The 16,512-nt window shown below is 45.7% G+C and overlaps 1 protein-coding gene across 1 annotated transcript; it reads right to left on the minus strand.

The window, feature by feature from the left end:
- Positions 1-11,200: 11,200 nt before the first annotated feature.
- LOC123051704 (nucleolar protein 56) lies at positions 11,201-14,955 on the minus strand. Its single transcript, XM_044474669.1, has 8 exons — positions 14,616-14,955; positions 14,297-14,511; positions 13,748-13,860; positions 12,512-12,699; positions 12,177-12,429; positions 11,855-12,003; positions 11,624-11,770; positions 11,201-11,520 (listed from the first exon to the last, which is right to left on the minus strand). Exons 1-8 carry the CDS (start codon positions 14,818-14,820, stop codon positions 11,393-11,395), a joined length of 1,398 nt encoding a protein of 465 aa, XP_044330604.1. The 5' UTR covers positions 14,821-14,955; the 3' UTR covers positions 11,201-11,392.
- Positions 14,956-16,512: the final 1,557 nt, after the last annotated feature.

Genomic DNA, 16,512 nt, shown 5'->3' on the forward strand with positions numbered 1-16,512 from the left:
TACGAGAAGGCCAATAGGCTGGAAGGAGCACTGGAGTTTCTGGCGGAGCTCGAAGAGAACGGCATCGTGATCGGCCAAGAGCCGTCGCAGCTGCTCGCGGCATGGTTCGGGAGGCTCGGGGTGGTTCATGAAGTGGAGCAGGTCCTGGAGGAAGTGAGTAAGAGTAGCAAGACCAAGCAGAGTGTTTCAGTCCTGAAGGAAGGGACGAAGAGTGGGAAGAGCAAAGACGGTGTCAAGAAGGAATGGAGAAAAGGCAGAACGAGCAAACACAGCATTTCAGTACACCAGCAACCCAGCATTTCAGTCCAGATGAAAGGGGCAACCAACAGGAAGAGCAGAATCACTCAGTCCATTACCTCTGCAACTGAAGTGATTTTGTAACTCCAGTGCCATTCGCATTCATATTATGACAATATGTTTTCAGAAATCACATGCACAATCATGAGGAACCCCTAACCACAAGAGGCAGGATGCCAGGATCTATGTGAGTAAGTGTATGTAGCTGAAGCTCTAGTGCAGAAGAGAAATAAGATTCCGCAAAACCAGGCAACGGTAATGTCAACTTAACATTAATACATCTTGTTCAAAAAATGAAAAGCAGACTCGAGTGCAACCGGGCTACTCACTAGCTGAACAGGCTCCTCAATTCATGCTCTTCTAGATTATAGACCTCAAAATGTATCCAAGTGCAGATAGAAATAACTTAGAAATATGATTTGACAAAACCAGGCAATAAAAGACCCTGAAGAACGCACATCCAATCAAAACATCTCAAGTGCTAATCAAGAAATGCAAGACCAAACTACTGTGGTGCAACAGGACTACTTACTATATGACGAAGCATGAATCGCAAAACATGCTCTAAACGGCAATAGTTGAACAGCCTCCTCAATCCATGCTCTTCCACATTATAGACCTCAAAAATGTGATCAGCACCACCATAGGATGAAAGATTCAATAGTCGAGACCTGATTAGATCCATGGTTGTACATAAATTGTACACTAGTAGATGTTTAATTTCATTAAGCAGAACAAAGAGGTTCTAGTCTAATCATCGCTCATCGGCCTCGGTTTTGGACTTCTTTTTTATCTTCTTCCCTTCTGTGGCTGTCTTAGGCTCAACATACTCTGCAGCATCACGGTTCTTCTTTTTCATCGCCATTGAGCTGCCATCTCTTGATCCTGGGGCTCCTCTAGTTGGCATCACACAATTTTCTACCCCTCCTTTTGCTATCCTAATGTAAAAAAAATGATCACCATTTGTACTGTGAAACTGCTATGCGCACGATACATGGGTCTATTCTTCGTTACTGAATTCTTCTTCACAATTGCTACTGCTACCGTTTTGCCTTGCTATCAATTATCTCTATCACTTGGGTTTAATATTGTGACTAGCAAGACAAGGGCTTGACAACCCTCTCGCTGTGGGGACAAGCATGTTTTGTGTGCCGGTGTCGCTCGCTTTGTTTGTTAGGTGACTCCTACTAGATTGACAACCTTGATTCATTTTTTTTTTGCGGGTGAAAAGAGGATTCTCATTACTCACGGAGGCTTTTCAGCTAGAGCCAAGTTTACAATAAAGTCTAACCCCGAGTGCAACCAAACAGCGGTGCGAGGGGTGCTCCTACCATACTTGGCAAGCTCATGACTAACTTTGTTTTGCGAACGACAACAAAGACTAAAAGAGACCTCCCTCCCCTCCATCGTTGCCAGTCTCCTGATTTCCTCAATGGCGGTGCGATGAGCCGGCCGGTCCTGCACACGAGCTGTGATCATTGTCACCGCCTCTGCACAATCAAGCTCGACTTTAATGGGTGCGTCCGTACAGAAAAGAGCTAGTTCCAGGCCCTCCCGACACGCCGCTAGCTCTGCCGTGAGCGCATTATCGCATGCGCGAATTTCTCTACAAGCACTGAAAATGATCTTGCCCTCAGAATCTCGAAGGACCATGCCCCCTCCAGCCAATCCTGTCGCCGGTATGAAGCTACCATCTGTATTAAGTTTAGTATTGCCTAGCTCTGGGGCAACCCATCCTCGCTCCTCCTTGAGAGGAGCCGGCTCTCTAGTGAGTATCGGTGGTGCATTGAGTATCATCTTTCCCTTGACCACATCTCCACTTGGGTGTTGCTGCACGCACAAGAGTGAATTGATGTATGCATGAAGGAATCGGCGAGAAGCTTCTGTGGGTGGTGGCTTCTTCTCATGCGTAATCTCATTCCGCACATGCCAAATCCTCCACATGATCATGAGCACAATCATCCGTGTCGCCTCATCCAGCGGCTCCAGAAGTGTGAAGAGCCATTCCGGCCCAACATTATGGATGGCGTCGACACTCGGTATAGGCCAGTCCAAGGCCATAGCATGCCATAATTCCTTAGCTAGTGGACACCTGCAGAACACATGGAACCCATCCTCTCGTTCCACACCACAAAGGGGACAAATATCAGTAATCTCAAGGTGCCGAGAGAATTTGTTTGCCCAGGTAGCAAGTGAGTTTGTAACAATCCTCCATGCAAACACGCGTACCTTCGGGGGAGCAGGGCACCCCCATATGATCTTCCAGATGGCGCGACGACCATCCGGTGCCCTGCTCATGGCTGTGGCCAATGGACGCTCGCGCTCGTCCATGGCAAAGCGATAGGCGGATCGAACAGTGAAGATACCGTTCTTCTCCGGAGCCCATGCGATGATGTCGTCGGTGACACGAGATGAAGTGCGGATGCTGGCGATCGCGTCGACGTCTGCCGGAAGGAAGTAGCGCCGGAGTAGGTCCATGCACCAAGTCCCGTCCGGGCCAAGGAGCTCGGCCACCCGCCGGAGCCGACATGTGCCCTGCTGGGAGACAGGTTGGCGCGATGGCTCCCAGGGGACCCACCGATCCCGCCATGTGCGGATGTTCTGGCCATCCCCTACCCGCCACACAATGCCCTTCTTTAGTAGCTCTAGTCCATATTGTATGGCCTGCCACGTAGAAGAAGCATTTCCGGAGAAGACTGTGTCCTCTAGGCGTCCATCTGGGTAGTACCTAGCTTTCAGCACCTGCGCACATAAACTGTTAGGCTTGATAAGCAGCCGCCACGCCTGGCGAGCAAGGAGAGCCTGGTTAAAAACACGGAAGTCTCTGAAGCCCAGGCCGCCCTTCGTTTTATGAGCTAAGATTTTTGGCCATGCCAACCAATGAGTTTTTCTCTTGCCTTCAGCGGAGCCCCACCAAAAGTTCCTCACCATTCTGTTCAGGTCATCACAGACAGAGATAGGTAATTTAAAAACTCCCATGATATATGTGGGGATAGCTTGGGCAATGGCTTTTATCATTATTTCTTTCCCTGCAAGCGAGAGGGTGTCGCCCCAAGCAATGATCCTCTTCAGCAGACGAGACTGTAAATTCTGAAATTTTCCCTTAGACATACGTCCTTCCGGTGTAGGTAACCCCAGGTACTTTTCCTCAAAAGTTACTGTTTCAATATGTAGGACATCACGCACATTCTCTTGGTCCTCAATGGCACATGAATTTCCAAACAGAGCACTACACTTAGCTGGGTTGATGCACTGGCCTGTAGCTTTTTCATACGTATTTAGCACCTCTTGTACTTTCCTAGCTTGCTCCTCTTTAGCCTTGAAGAAAAGCAAAGTGTCGTCTGCAAACAATAAATGAGAAACACCCGGAGCTCTGCGGCAGATTTTTAACGGAGTATAATCACCTTTGCGCTCTCCATCCTTCAACAAAGCGGAGAGACCATCAGCCACAAGCAGGAATAGAAACGGGGAGAGGGGATCACCTTGCCGTAGCCCGCGCGACGGTGCGAACGAATCCAAGAGGGTCTCATTAAATTTAAGTGTGTATCTCACCGAGGTGACGCATGCCATAATCCAGTTCACCCACCGACGAGCAAAACCCATCTTTTGCATCATTCGCTCCAAGAAGATCCAATCGACCCTATCATAAGCTTTAGACAAATCCAGCTTATAAGCACAGAAGCTCTTATTAGGGTCCTTCTCTTGCTGAATATAGTGAATGCATTCAAACGCAATTAACGCATTATCTGTGATCATCCAGCCAGGAACAAATGCACTCTGTTCGGGGGAGATGATATCATCAAGGATAGGGCGCAAGCGATTTACCAGACATTTTGAGACCACCTTATAAATCACATTGCACAGACTGATAGGCCGAAACTCTGTCAGTTTCTCTGGGTTATCAACCTTGGGGATGAGAACTATGGCAGTGTCATTCACCCCTTTCGGCATTAGTCCCGTCCGGAAAAACGCTTTAACTCCTGCGATGACTTGGTCCCGCATCACAGCCCAGTTCCTCTGGAAGAAACGAGCGGGAAACCCGTCTGGTCCCGGAGCCTTCAAGGGTCTAATCTGGAACAAGGCATCCACAATTTCCTTGTCCGAGAAATCTACGCAGAGAGCATCATTCATGTGGTCAGTAACACGAGTATTAATGAGATCAATCACAGGGTCCGCACATAATGAGTTATCAGCTGAAAAGAGATCCGCAAAATATGAAGTAACCATAGCCGCCATAGCCTCATGATCCCTGTGAATGACACCTGCAGCATCCATTAATGATTTAATGCGATTTTTTTGGGCGCGCCAAACAGCTTTCCTATGGAAGAACTGTGTGTTCCTGTCGCCTTCCTTCAGCCATGCAACCCGTGATCTTTGCATCCACATCATCTCCTCACGATACAAGAGTTCATTCATCTTGTCTGTTGCCTCTCTAATCTCCTTCCTATCTGCATTCATAGACATAAGCTCCTCTAGGCGAGAGCGAGACTTGTTAATTTCCTTGATGACATTACCAAACTTTTTCCTACTCCAATCATGCAACTTCTTCATCAAGTTTCCCAACCCAGAAGCAATTTCACCAAGGTTAAGCATCAAACCCAATTCGGTCCAAGTGTTCATAATTACCTCCGGTAGCGTGGGATCCCTCTCCCACATAACCTCATACTGGCGGCACCTCCTCCCATGCTCCTGCCTCGGCTCCTCCCTAGAACAGCAGAGCAGGATAGGTAGATGATCTGAACTAGGAGCCACCAAGTGCTCCACCTTTGCATGTGTAAACAGATCCCTCCAGGAGTTATTTGCCACGGTCCGGTCTAGGCGTACCTTGACATTTGCCCGCCCACCTCGCCGGTTATCATATGTATACGGGAGCCCTGCAAAACCGAGATCACCCAAGCCACATACTTCAAGCACATCACGGAAGTCGATCATCTGACCTGCCGATCTTGGTGTAGCAGAAAAGTGTTCGAAGCCCCACATGGCCTCATTGAAATCGCCAACCACTGCCCATGGCATGTTGGCTTGTCGGTGCAGATCACGGAGGATGGACCACATGCGATGTCGGTCCTCCGTACGGGGCTCGCCGTAGACGCAAGTGAGCCTCCAAGGCGGCTCGCCCACCACACTCGTCACATACGCATCGATATATCTTTCATTTATTGTTTTTACATCCACACACAACGCCTCATGCCAATACAAAGCAAGACCTCCACTAAGACCAACACTATCAGAAGCATCAAAACCCTTTAAACCTAAGCGAGCACGATACCTACTCATTTTATTCTTGGACTGTCGAGTTTCACAAAGAAAAACAATGCTAGGGGAGTGAGTCTGAACAAGACTCACAAGATCACGAACTGTCCGAGGGTTCCCCGCCCCTCGGCAGTTCCAACTTAAGACATTCATTGCTCCTGACGGGGCTCCGCCGGCCCCGTCAGTTCGTCGGCGGCCCCTGGGCCGACTGCTCCTTGTCACTTGACACCTCCAGCATGTCCTGGTCACGAACATCTCCAAGTACGTGAGACTGCTGCCCCTCCAGCGTCTCCGTTGTTCTACGCTTCCATATGATCAGGTCCTGCACGCGTGGGTTCATAGCCGTGGCTACTGCAGATCCCCTGATGGAGGGCTTCGGGCGGGCGGCGTCCGCAGAGGGAGCCCCATAATCGCCCCCACCAACCACCAGGTTCGCCGTAGTCGTTGGCATAGCTTTCTCCGCCCCATGCGTTGACGATCCCGCCGTCTCGCTGATGACTCGCTCAGGCGGCAGCGGTGTAGCAGCGCACGTAGATCGATCTGGTGGCTCCCTCGACTTCTGTCCTCGCAGCAACCCCGCCTTTGGTATTAAGGGAGTCCGATCCAGCTTTCCCTTGCAGAAGGGTTCGAGAAAATCTAGCCCCCTCCAACGTGGGGAGTCAGGAAGCCCATTGGCACTTTCCATCTCGAACATGGCATGATCGACGATGACTATAAGCCGCGCGATCGCAGGGCGGACGAAGCCGCTGCTGTTCCGGCATCCTGCGCAGGCAGGGGGCCGGAGGGAGGGCCACACTTGGCCGGAGCGACGTCCGACGGCGGTGGCGGCGTGGGGATCGCCCCCTGATCGCCCGGGCTGGGAAGCCCTAGCGAAGCGTTATCCATCTCGCGATAAAGTATTGGGCGACAACTTGACAACCTTGGTTCCTTACCTGAAGGAAATACTTGTTGTTGGGCTACTTCACCTTTACACTTGGGGGAATCCCAACCACTACTACGGGAAAAGTAATAACCCAATAAGATCTATATAGCTGAGTTTTTTCGCAAAAAGAATATATATAGATGAGTTTTTACAAGAAAAAAGTATATGGTACTAATAATACATAGATAAAAACTCATGTCCTCGTCATTCTCGACCCATGAAGCCTATACGGGTGTTTGTTTGGCCTTTTACTTGGATTTTTCACTGTGGCTTATAAGCCAAAAAAGCACCTCAAATATGTGTTTTTGGTACAAGAACGCCCTCTATATAGATTCGGAAGGATGGCATTCACTTTGCTAAAAAAAACAATGTGACTCACCTAGCTTGAAATTGTCGCGTGCTTGCATCTAGCAGTCGACCAATGTATGTATATTGCATATGACCATATTTAGTTTGTATTCTAATATATATTTCACTTTTGTGTATCAAGGATAAACAGTAATGATTTCTAACTATGCTTTGCAAATGTCAATCAACATAGAAAGACACAACATAATGGACGGGGCTGTGGCAACGGACGGATGAGTAAATTAATATATTTCATTATCATACACTCAAAATACAAGCATATATTATCACTATATTCAAGATAATTTTAACTTAGAAAATTGCAGTGATGTGTCTATCTATGTTGTTTTCGATTTTATGGTCTCATGGAACAGTAAAAAAAATTGGTTTGTCCGGTTTGCAAAGTCGGTATTCTCCTTTTATGCATCCTTTTAGATCTTTCATGTGAAATATTCGTGCTAACTACATTTATTGTTTGTGCAGTATTGTCATTATTTGAGGAAGAAGTTTTTATAACTTATTTGCTAACTCATCCTAAAAAAACTTATTTGCTAACTCCCATCTAAATAAGAATTAGTTATGTCTCATCTAACATCCGTGTCATCCGATCAGAGCAGGCTCTCACGTGTCGTGGGCGTGTTCCGTGTGTTTTCCGGTTTAACTGCTCGGGCCATTCTTTTCCTTGTTAGGCTATAGGTTATGTTTGTGTGGACAGCGGTTACGTTTTGTATTGTTGTTGGGCTGCACTTCTTAATTCTCTTTTTTTCATTTCAACCGAAAGTTGAGTAATTAGGAACATACGAGGGGTTGTGAAAATAGAAGCTACCATACGTGTGTCCCATGTCTTGCCGTATGTTCGGTGTCCACTTGTCGGCCCGTTCACCTCATCTTTTGTTGAGCCGTTTCGTGGCGTGATCTCAAGGGTCACATTTCTTTTTGGCATGCTTTGTATAAGTTGAAGATACGTCGCTGCCTCCTCAGTTCCATTCGTCACCTTCTCTCTCCTATTCCCTTTTGTCTTGGAGTAGAGCCGACACGAGCACGATGGAGGGAGTTGACTGGAGGTTCGATCTTGGTCCTCATGGTGAATAAGATGGCGATCAATGATGAGTGTGGAATCCTCAGATCCATGTTTGTTCCTTCCTCCCTATTTTTCATCTAGGGATTTTTGTGATTTTTTTTATGATTTTCATCCAATGACTTTTTGTTCTAGTTGTAACTTCTCCTCTGACATGACATGTAACTGGGTCATCTTTTGTGTCCCATTTGCAAGGCCACCCCTTAATACACAACTGAGTTTGGTCCATTTTTTCCTAGTTGCAAGTGCATTCTCTCGACATGCAACCGGGGGTCCAAGCCTTTTTGTCCTAGTTGCAGTTCCACCCCCCGACATACAACTACGGGCCCGCATTTTTGTTATCCTGCTTGCAAGTCCATCCTTGACACACAGCCTTCTTTTGGGGGGCATTTTTTGTCCCAATTACAACTCCACCCTCAACATGCACCGGGTCCGCTTTTTTCCTAATTGCAAGTCCACCCTCTATATGCAAATGGGTGTCGACCCAATTTTTATTCCGCTCAGTTGCAAGTCCATCCATGGCTCGCAACAGTGCCCGAAGTTTGTTTTGTCCCAGTTATGAGTCGACCATCAACTCGCAAGTGGTCTCGATATGGGCCCAGCCATTATTATTGCCTCGGTTGCAAGTCCACTCTCGACTCGCTACCGAGTCTGACCCTTTTTACCTGCCTCGGTTGTAAGTCCACCCTTGACTCGCAAATGGCCCTGGAATTGTTTCGTCCCAGTTGCAAATTCATCATCGGCTCGCAACTAGGCTCTATTCCCCCGACCCTTTCTCCCTTAGTTGTAAGTCTACCCTACTCGCAACTGAGCCCGACCCTTTTTCTGTCTCAGTTGTAAGTCCACCATCGACGCGCAACTAGGCTCCAAGGTTTTTTCCCAGATGCAAGTCCAGCGTCGACTCGTAACTGGGCTCCAACTAGGCCGGTCATTTTTTGGTTAGTTGCAAAGTCACCCTCAACTTGCAACTGGGCCCAACCCTTTTATTCTGTCTTTGTTCCGAGTGCACCCTTGACTCACAACTGGGCCTTTTATTTCGTCTCAGTTGCAAGTCCACCCTCGACTTGCAATTAGGCCTAAAGTTTTTTTTGTCTCAATTGTGAGTCAATCATTGACTCGCAAATTCTCTCGATCTAGGCCCAATCCTTTTTTCTACCTTAGTTGCAAGTCCACCCTCAGCTCACAACTAGCCCTGAAGTTTTTTTGACTCAGCTGCAAATCCATAATCGACTCGCAACTCAGCTCGATCTGGGCCCAACCTTTTTTTTTGCCTTAGTTGTAAGTCTACCCTCGAATCGCAACCGAGCCCGGCCCCTTTTTCTGCCTTAGTTGCAAATCCACCCTTGACTCACAACTAGATCCAAACTTTTTTTGTCCCAGTTGCAAGTCCATTGTCGACTCGTAGCTGGGACCACCTTTTTTTGACTTAGTTGCAAAGTCACCCTTAACTTGCAACTAGGTCCAACCCTTTTTCCCTCAGTTGCAAGCTCACACTCGACTCGCAACTGGGTCCAAGATTTTTTCCTGCCCATTCAAACTGGAATGCCTATCTTTCTACTTGATCAAATAACTTGCTAGTTGTTTTTTCTTCCTTTTCAATTCTAAACGTAATTATACATATTTATGTTTTTTGGTTCTCTCCAAGAAAAAACAAAACATTTTCCTTTTTGTGTGGGCTGTTATTTTTTTTCCTTCTCTTTTTTCCTTTTTGCTGTTTTTTCTTTTCCTCGTTATCATTTTGAATATTTATGAACATTTTGAACTCAATTTTTTTGTCACTGTAAGTTGCATGTCCATCACCAAACACGCGAATGCAAGTATCACCCACGCCTCACAACTGCATGTTTTCAACGCGGGCGTAACTTGGGAGGCGAGAGTGGGTAGTTGCATGTCTCCTACTAGACATGCAACTGCAAGCGCTACCTCTGACATGCAACTAGGTCTGATCCATTTTTCGTCTCGGTTGCAAGTCCATCCTCGACACGCAACTAAGGGAGGGGGAGGAGGGCTACCCATTTTTTGTCCGAGTTGCAAGTCCACCCCAAGATGCAACTGGGTTCGCCTCTTTTGTTCTCCTAGTTGCGAGTCCATCCTTCATACGCAACTTGGGATGACCTATTATGACCTATTATTTGTCCCAGTTACAAGTTTATCCTCGACATGCAACTTGGGCTCGACCCCTTTTGTCCCCGATGCAAGTTCAACCTGACATGCAACTGGACCTTGACCTACTTTTTGTCCCAGGTTCAAGTCCATCGTCGACATGCAACTGAGGCTCTGGTCCCTTTTGTCTCAGTTGCAAGTTCAGACCCGACATGCAACTGGGCAAGACACATTTTTTGTCCCAATTGTGAGTCTACTCTCAACATGCAAATGGGTCTACCTCCTTTTTTGTCCTGGTTGCAAGTCCACCCCCGATACACAATTGTTTTGTCCCCAGTTGTAAGTCCATCCTCGACACACAACTGGGGCGAGGTGGGTCGACCCATTTTTCATTGCAACTGGGTCGTCTTTTTTGTTGTCCTAGTTGTGAATCCATCATTTCATATGTAACTCACTTTTTGTCCCAATTGCAAGTCCATCCTTACATGCAACCCGGGGGGAGGGGGGCTCCTTTTGTCTCAATTGTAAGTACACATCCAACATGCAACTGTGCCTTGTTCCTTTTTTGTCCCTTTTCAACTAGATTGTTCGAAACGACTTCTGGCATCATCGGAGGGATCGGAACCACATTCATAGGCCGACAATTTTTCTGGGGCCACTCGCATGTCCATAATTTAAAAACAGTCATGATTTTTTTGTTTTATTTTTAAAAAATCATGAACCTTTTTCTTAAAATTGTGAACTTTTTAAAACCGCGACTTTCTTCATATTTGTGATTTAAAAATTCATGATTTTTTCAAATTCACAAATATTTTTAAGTTCATGCACATTTTTTTATTTCACGAACATTTTTTACATACGCGAACATTTTCTAAATTCATTAGCATTTTTAATACTCACAAACATATTAACATGGTTGTTTGTGTATGCACTAATGCACACACGGAGATAGGCCGACTAGGCTGAACGAGGATTGCTCCTCTGATCAGGGCGCAACCCGCAGAGTGCAAACAACACATCAAACACAAGTGACAAGCGGCAAAGAAAAGGCTTGCAGGGTAAAAAAGACAACGTCAAAACAACCACAGCAACAACACACAAGTGAAAAGCAGAATTGAGGAAGCACCAGACTACAATCTAATATGTCACTCAGATGTGGCATAACAATGTCTCATCTAGACTTAAACGAACCCATTTTATAATACTTCCTCAAGTATCGTGTGAATGAAGCTAAAGACATCCTTCCTAAAATTAGTTGGACTTCCATTATTACCCGATTGTGCCCATGCTGTCTTTCTATACATGTGAAATTTAACACGCATTGTTTATATACAACTCCAGCAAAATATTTCAAAAACCCGTGCGTGGCATTCTACTAGTAGCATGTAGGACTACAGTTCGACGATGGCCAATCGGGTGCACAACGTCGAGTGCATAGCAGGCTTATCAAGATGCATAGCGTCATCATCAGCCTTGGAATTAGACTCCTTTTTCCAACCATTCTCCTTCTGAGCATCATCTGCAAAAGAATTGTTCAGGGCAACGTGTAAATTTACACATGTACAGAAAGACTAGTAAGTTAAGTGATTGAGAAACCGATGTATAAAGAGAAGTGCCCTTACCCTCCTCTGAGACTCTGTTCGTCATACCCTCAATTGCAGGGTTCATTACATCAAGGTTCTTGCGTGATGCAACATCCTTTTCACAAAAGTCTAATCTCTCCTCGACTTGTTCCCGCATCTTCTCACCGAAAATGGAGCTACTCATATCTGAAATTCATAACCCAGTGAGGAAAACAAACAGAAAGGGCAGTCAGGATGTTTAACCTTTGCAAACAAAGTCCTTCAACTAACCTGAATAACAGTCAATGCGTGAAGCCATTGAGCATTTACTTGCTAGGTATCTAGCCATTCTTCCCTTGTTCTTCGTCGATGCACGGCCAATGAAAGATGAGTGGAATATGTGGCCATACTTCGGTGTGTTTCCACCTGTTTTGAGAGCTCTGCAGTAAAATTAGGAAATCAATCACAACATTTCAGAAGGATAGAGGACAAAGTCTGAATACTTGACAAAACAGTTAGTGTTTGAGTATAAGGACAATTACAAATAAGAGAGCACGGCTTGAAAAAATAGGAAGTGGGAATATACATAAGCAGACCATTCGGTCACAATTACCTTCTCAGCGCCTTCTCAGCACCTAGTATCTGAAGAGTGGAGGAAGGTAATTTTGCAAGATTCGAAAGACTGCCAGCATTAGAGATTAACTGAGCTCCAACCCTTACACCAATCAATGACGTCAGATTTGGTGCAATATCATTCATCTTTGTCACCAGATACTCATAGATATTTTTACGGTACTCAGATAGATTCATGACCCTTTGAGCAAACTGTTGGACATTGATCAAATCAACTGGTGAAAGGTCCTGGCCTGAAAATAAAAAGAAGATTACATAAACTAAGCAACCGTGGAAACTACTGAGAAGCATACCAATTGTGAACATTGTTGTTACCCGTAGATACCTTTGCTGCTTCAACAATTTCTTTTGCCTTGTCCTCATCTCCAATCAGATCTGCTAAAGCTGGAATGTCTTTCTCTGACAAATCAGATTTGTTTGCTACAAATTTGGCAAGCTTAGCATAAAGGTAGTTGTCATTCACGATTTTGACCAGCTCAGGAAAATGCCATCCATACCACTCCCTGCATCATGGTTAAGCAACAATTTAATACAACCATGCAACTAACACAACAACAGCGACAAATGTTCAAAATTAGTTACAGTGTCAATAAGTCTAAAAAGAAAAAAAATGTCATTACACCCACCTAAAGCCTTTAGTGTTCCCCGCAAAGAAAAGAAAGCATACATGGTGTAGGATAACTGTTAGTTAAAATTGACTTTCATTACCATAGGATATATTGTACTCCCTCCGTTCCTAAATATAAGTCTTTGTAGACATTCCACTATGGACTACATACGGAACAAAATGAGTGAATCTCCATTCTAAAATGCATCTATATACATCCGTATATGATCCATAGTGAAATCTCTACAAAGACTTATATTTAGGAACGGAGGGAGTAAGAGCTTGTGTCACTGTCAGCCTGACAGTGACCTGACTGGACATGCAACTAACATAAAGTATTTGAGATCACGTGAATTGAGGAAATTTATCAAGACTTCGACACAATATGCAACTGAATGCACATAGTATAACTAGAGACTTGGGCTTAGGGTTTCTAATTATACTACCTCTTTTCCTGTTTATTAAGCCCACGCGTACCCCTAGATCGACAATTTGACCAACAAAATACTAGTTATATATTATAAAATTATACCATTAGAAACTTCCAAGTGTTGTATTTCTAATGATATAACTTTTGTGATATATAATTCATATTGCATTGGTAAAATTGACAACCTAGAAGCACACACAGGACCTATAAACGGGAAAGGAGTAGTAGCATATAGACCATATGATTGATGCCACTGATGTATAAAAAATCTGGTCATACAGATGAAATTAATCAAATTTCAGCTTTTTTTAAACTCATGTAATAAAAAAAGGGTGGCACAACCAATATACTGACAGCTAAACTGGAAACATGATGAACAAATGTCGACTCTATCAGGACTTCTATGTCGCCATCAGCTTATCTATTTTGAGATAATCCAAGTCTCATCCCAACAGCCAAAACAAAGAACCAGATAGTTAAATTAAGCAAATTAAGAATAAGATGAGGGACCAACCTCACTCTCATGGTAAAGAAATTGACACCCTTATCAAGTGTATCCAACAGAAGGATAGTTTGAGTCACCATGTTATCCGCACTTGCCCTGCTATAGTTCTCCAGGTCATATGGCTGCAATGAAAAACCAACGGAACAGAGTTTACAAACAAGAACCAGAAAACACTATTATTAGCCTACAGATGGAATAAAACCCTTGAAGAATGATTAACATGTCAGCAACCAATTTGTAAACTTCCAGGCAATTCACTGTATGATCTATGTAAACTTAACAACTAGTGAAAGTGATGTGTCAACCACAAAAAGGTAGTAATTGTCCAACTCTCTGCACCCACTTCATGCAAAATCATAGTTCAATACCACCAGACCAGAGCATTAAAAAAATCCACTGCTGTAGAATCCTCTAAAATCAAATACACCAGCCACAACCCACAACTCAGACCACACTGTGTTTTGTCCTGCTGCACCTTACAGCTTTACAAGGCATCTTCTACGGGTTGTATGGACAATGTAAAACATCGAAACTAGACGCAAATACAAAATCCATTACCTTGAGTTGGTCAAACAACTGACCGAAGTGCAGCCGCACCGCACCAAGCAGTTCCTGGATATAGTCGTCCGACTGGCAAGGGATTCCGGTGGCCTCGGTGATGCGGGACCCGACCTTGGGCTGGGCGACGCCAACGGTGAACTTGCCCTTCTTCCACTCCTTGACCTTGGGCAGGTTGAGCACCAGGAAGTTTACCAACTCGTCGGTCGTGATCCCTGAGCCACCAAAAGAGCACCCACACGCAATTCGCTCGTCACGGGAGCCATAATTAAAGCAGGGAGGCTTGACACGAGGATTCCACCGGGGGAGGACACGATACCTTCGGAGACGGCGTTGCACTGGTTGGTGGCGTCGACGGCGGAGAGGAAGGGGGTGAACCTGGCGAGCTTGACGGCCTTGCTGAACCGCTTGAGGTCCAGCAGGGTGGGGCGGACGGCGTCCACGGTCTGCCCGATCTTGCGGATGCCGGAGGCGTGGAAGAGCGCGTACCCCGACGCGGACTCGAAGAGCAGATAGAGCGCCATCTCGCCCGCGCGCTTCGCCGGCGACGACGGCCGAGGGGTTTGGGAGGCGGGGGCGGGGAAGAGGCTAGGGTTTAGGCGGAGGGATGTGGGCTTAAGCTTCGCCGGGGCCTTACTTTTTTTTTTTCTCGAGTTGGACGCCGGGGCATTACTTAGAGTAAATAGCATAAAACTACCACTTTTCACTTTTGGTGCTAGGGTTCCAAAAAACCATCACTTTTTTTTTGTTTGTGACTGATACCTACCACTTTTCTCGTCGACTGTCTCAAAAAACCCAAATCACCCGTTGCTAGCGTTTTGAACCGTTTTCTGGCGGTCTGGGCTCGCCTGTCAGGCCACGTCAGCGCCGCGCGTGACGGCGAGGCCGTTAACGGCCGTTACTCGGACCGAGCCGGTGCGGTCGGACCGCACCCGCTCGCTCGCTCGCTCATTAAGTCGTTTCCCTCCCTCTCACTCTGCTCTCACTCTGCTCCCCGGCCCACACTCATCTCTCTCTCGCTCTCACTCTCCTCTCCTCTCTGCTCTTGGACGCCGGCGGCGACTTGCGCTGTGGAAGCTCCACCACTGCCATGCCTTCCTGGAATGACGGGGATACGAGCTCAGAGGATGAGTGCGACATCACAAGCATGGACATGGCTCTTTGGGTAAGTTTTTCGATCTGCTGAGCTAGTGTTAGGGTTCATCTAGGAGCTAGATTAGGTTATTGTTCAACTTGGTGAGCTAGGGTAAGCTTTGGTTACTGTTATTTAGTAGGCAGGGTTATGGTTGTTGTTTGAGCTATGTTTATGTATGCTTGAAAACTAGGGTTAGGATTCTTGCTGGATTTGGGAATTAATTTGTGATCTATGTCTGGTTCTGTGAGCTAAGGTGATTTTGTTGTTGTGTTCATGCAGGAGACCCCTGACACCACCGTGGAGCCTCTTTTCTGTGGCCAGCTGGAGCTTTCTGAACCCACCTGCATGATGCACCACATGAGGCCAATTAAGTGTGTGGCATTTGAAGGAACCTTAACTGGAAGGCGTTTCTATGGTTGTCCAGTGCCGCAGGTATAGTACCTTAATTGGAATCATTTTCTTCTGAACCCACACATGTATTTACAAGGATGCCAAGTTGCTTTTCTGAACCCACACAATATTATGTTGACAAGTTGCTCTTCTGAACCTGCACTGTATTATTTAGGACGAACTGCAATATGCCTTGTATTAAGGTATTGAGGGATATGGTTACTATCAAAAATGCTTATGTATAGGAAGCATATATTTGTGAATGTACTTGTACAAGCAGGTTGGGTTCCAGTTATAGTTTGAGTTATATTAAACAACATATTCAGTTTACTTAAGCCTCACCTTCAATTTCTTAGTCTGATATGATTTGTTGTTATGAAATTGAGTGCACTTAGTGATGTATATTTCAATTTCCAAATGCAGATTGAAGGTGTTAACTGTGGTGTTACTGAGTGGGTTGACAAGCCCTGGCATCTAATTCTTCAGAATTGCTTGTCCAGGCTGTGGGACATGTACCATGAACAGAATTGTGGCAGGGTAGTTGATAAGCAGAAGTATGAGAAGCATTTGGCCAAGCTTAAGACTGAAAATGACAGGCTGTGCATTGAGTACACAAAGCTTGTCCAAGATGTATCCAAGATGTTTGATTGGCAGGATGGTAGGGTAGACCACATGGATTACCAGAAGGCAG

Source organism: Triticum aestivum, chromosome 2D, assembly GCF_018294505.1.
Source record: "Triticum aestivum cultivar Chinese Spring chromosome 2D, IWGSC CS RefSeq v2.1, whole genome shotgun sequence".
Taxonomy (NCBI): domain Eukaryota; kingdom Viridiplantae; phylum Streptophyta; class Magnoliopsida; order Poales; family Poaceae; genus Triticum; species Triticum aestivum.

Coding starts and splice junctions, on each gene's coding strand:
- LOC123051704 (XM_044474669.1), bottom strand. CDS start 14,820: ATGGCGCTCTATCTGCTCTTCGAGTCCGCGTCGGGGTACGCGCTCTTC. Junction 14,512..14,615: donor GTGCAACGCCGTCTCCGAAG/GTATCGTGTCCT, acceptor TTGGTGGCTCAG/GGATCACGACCGACGAGTTG. Junction 11,771..11,854: donor ACGCATTGACTGTTATTCAG/GTTAGTTGAAGG, acceptor TATGAATTTCAG/ATATGAGTAGCTCCATTTTC.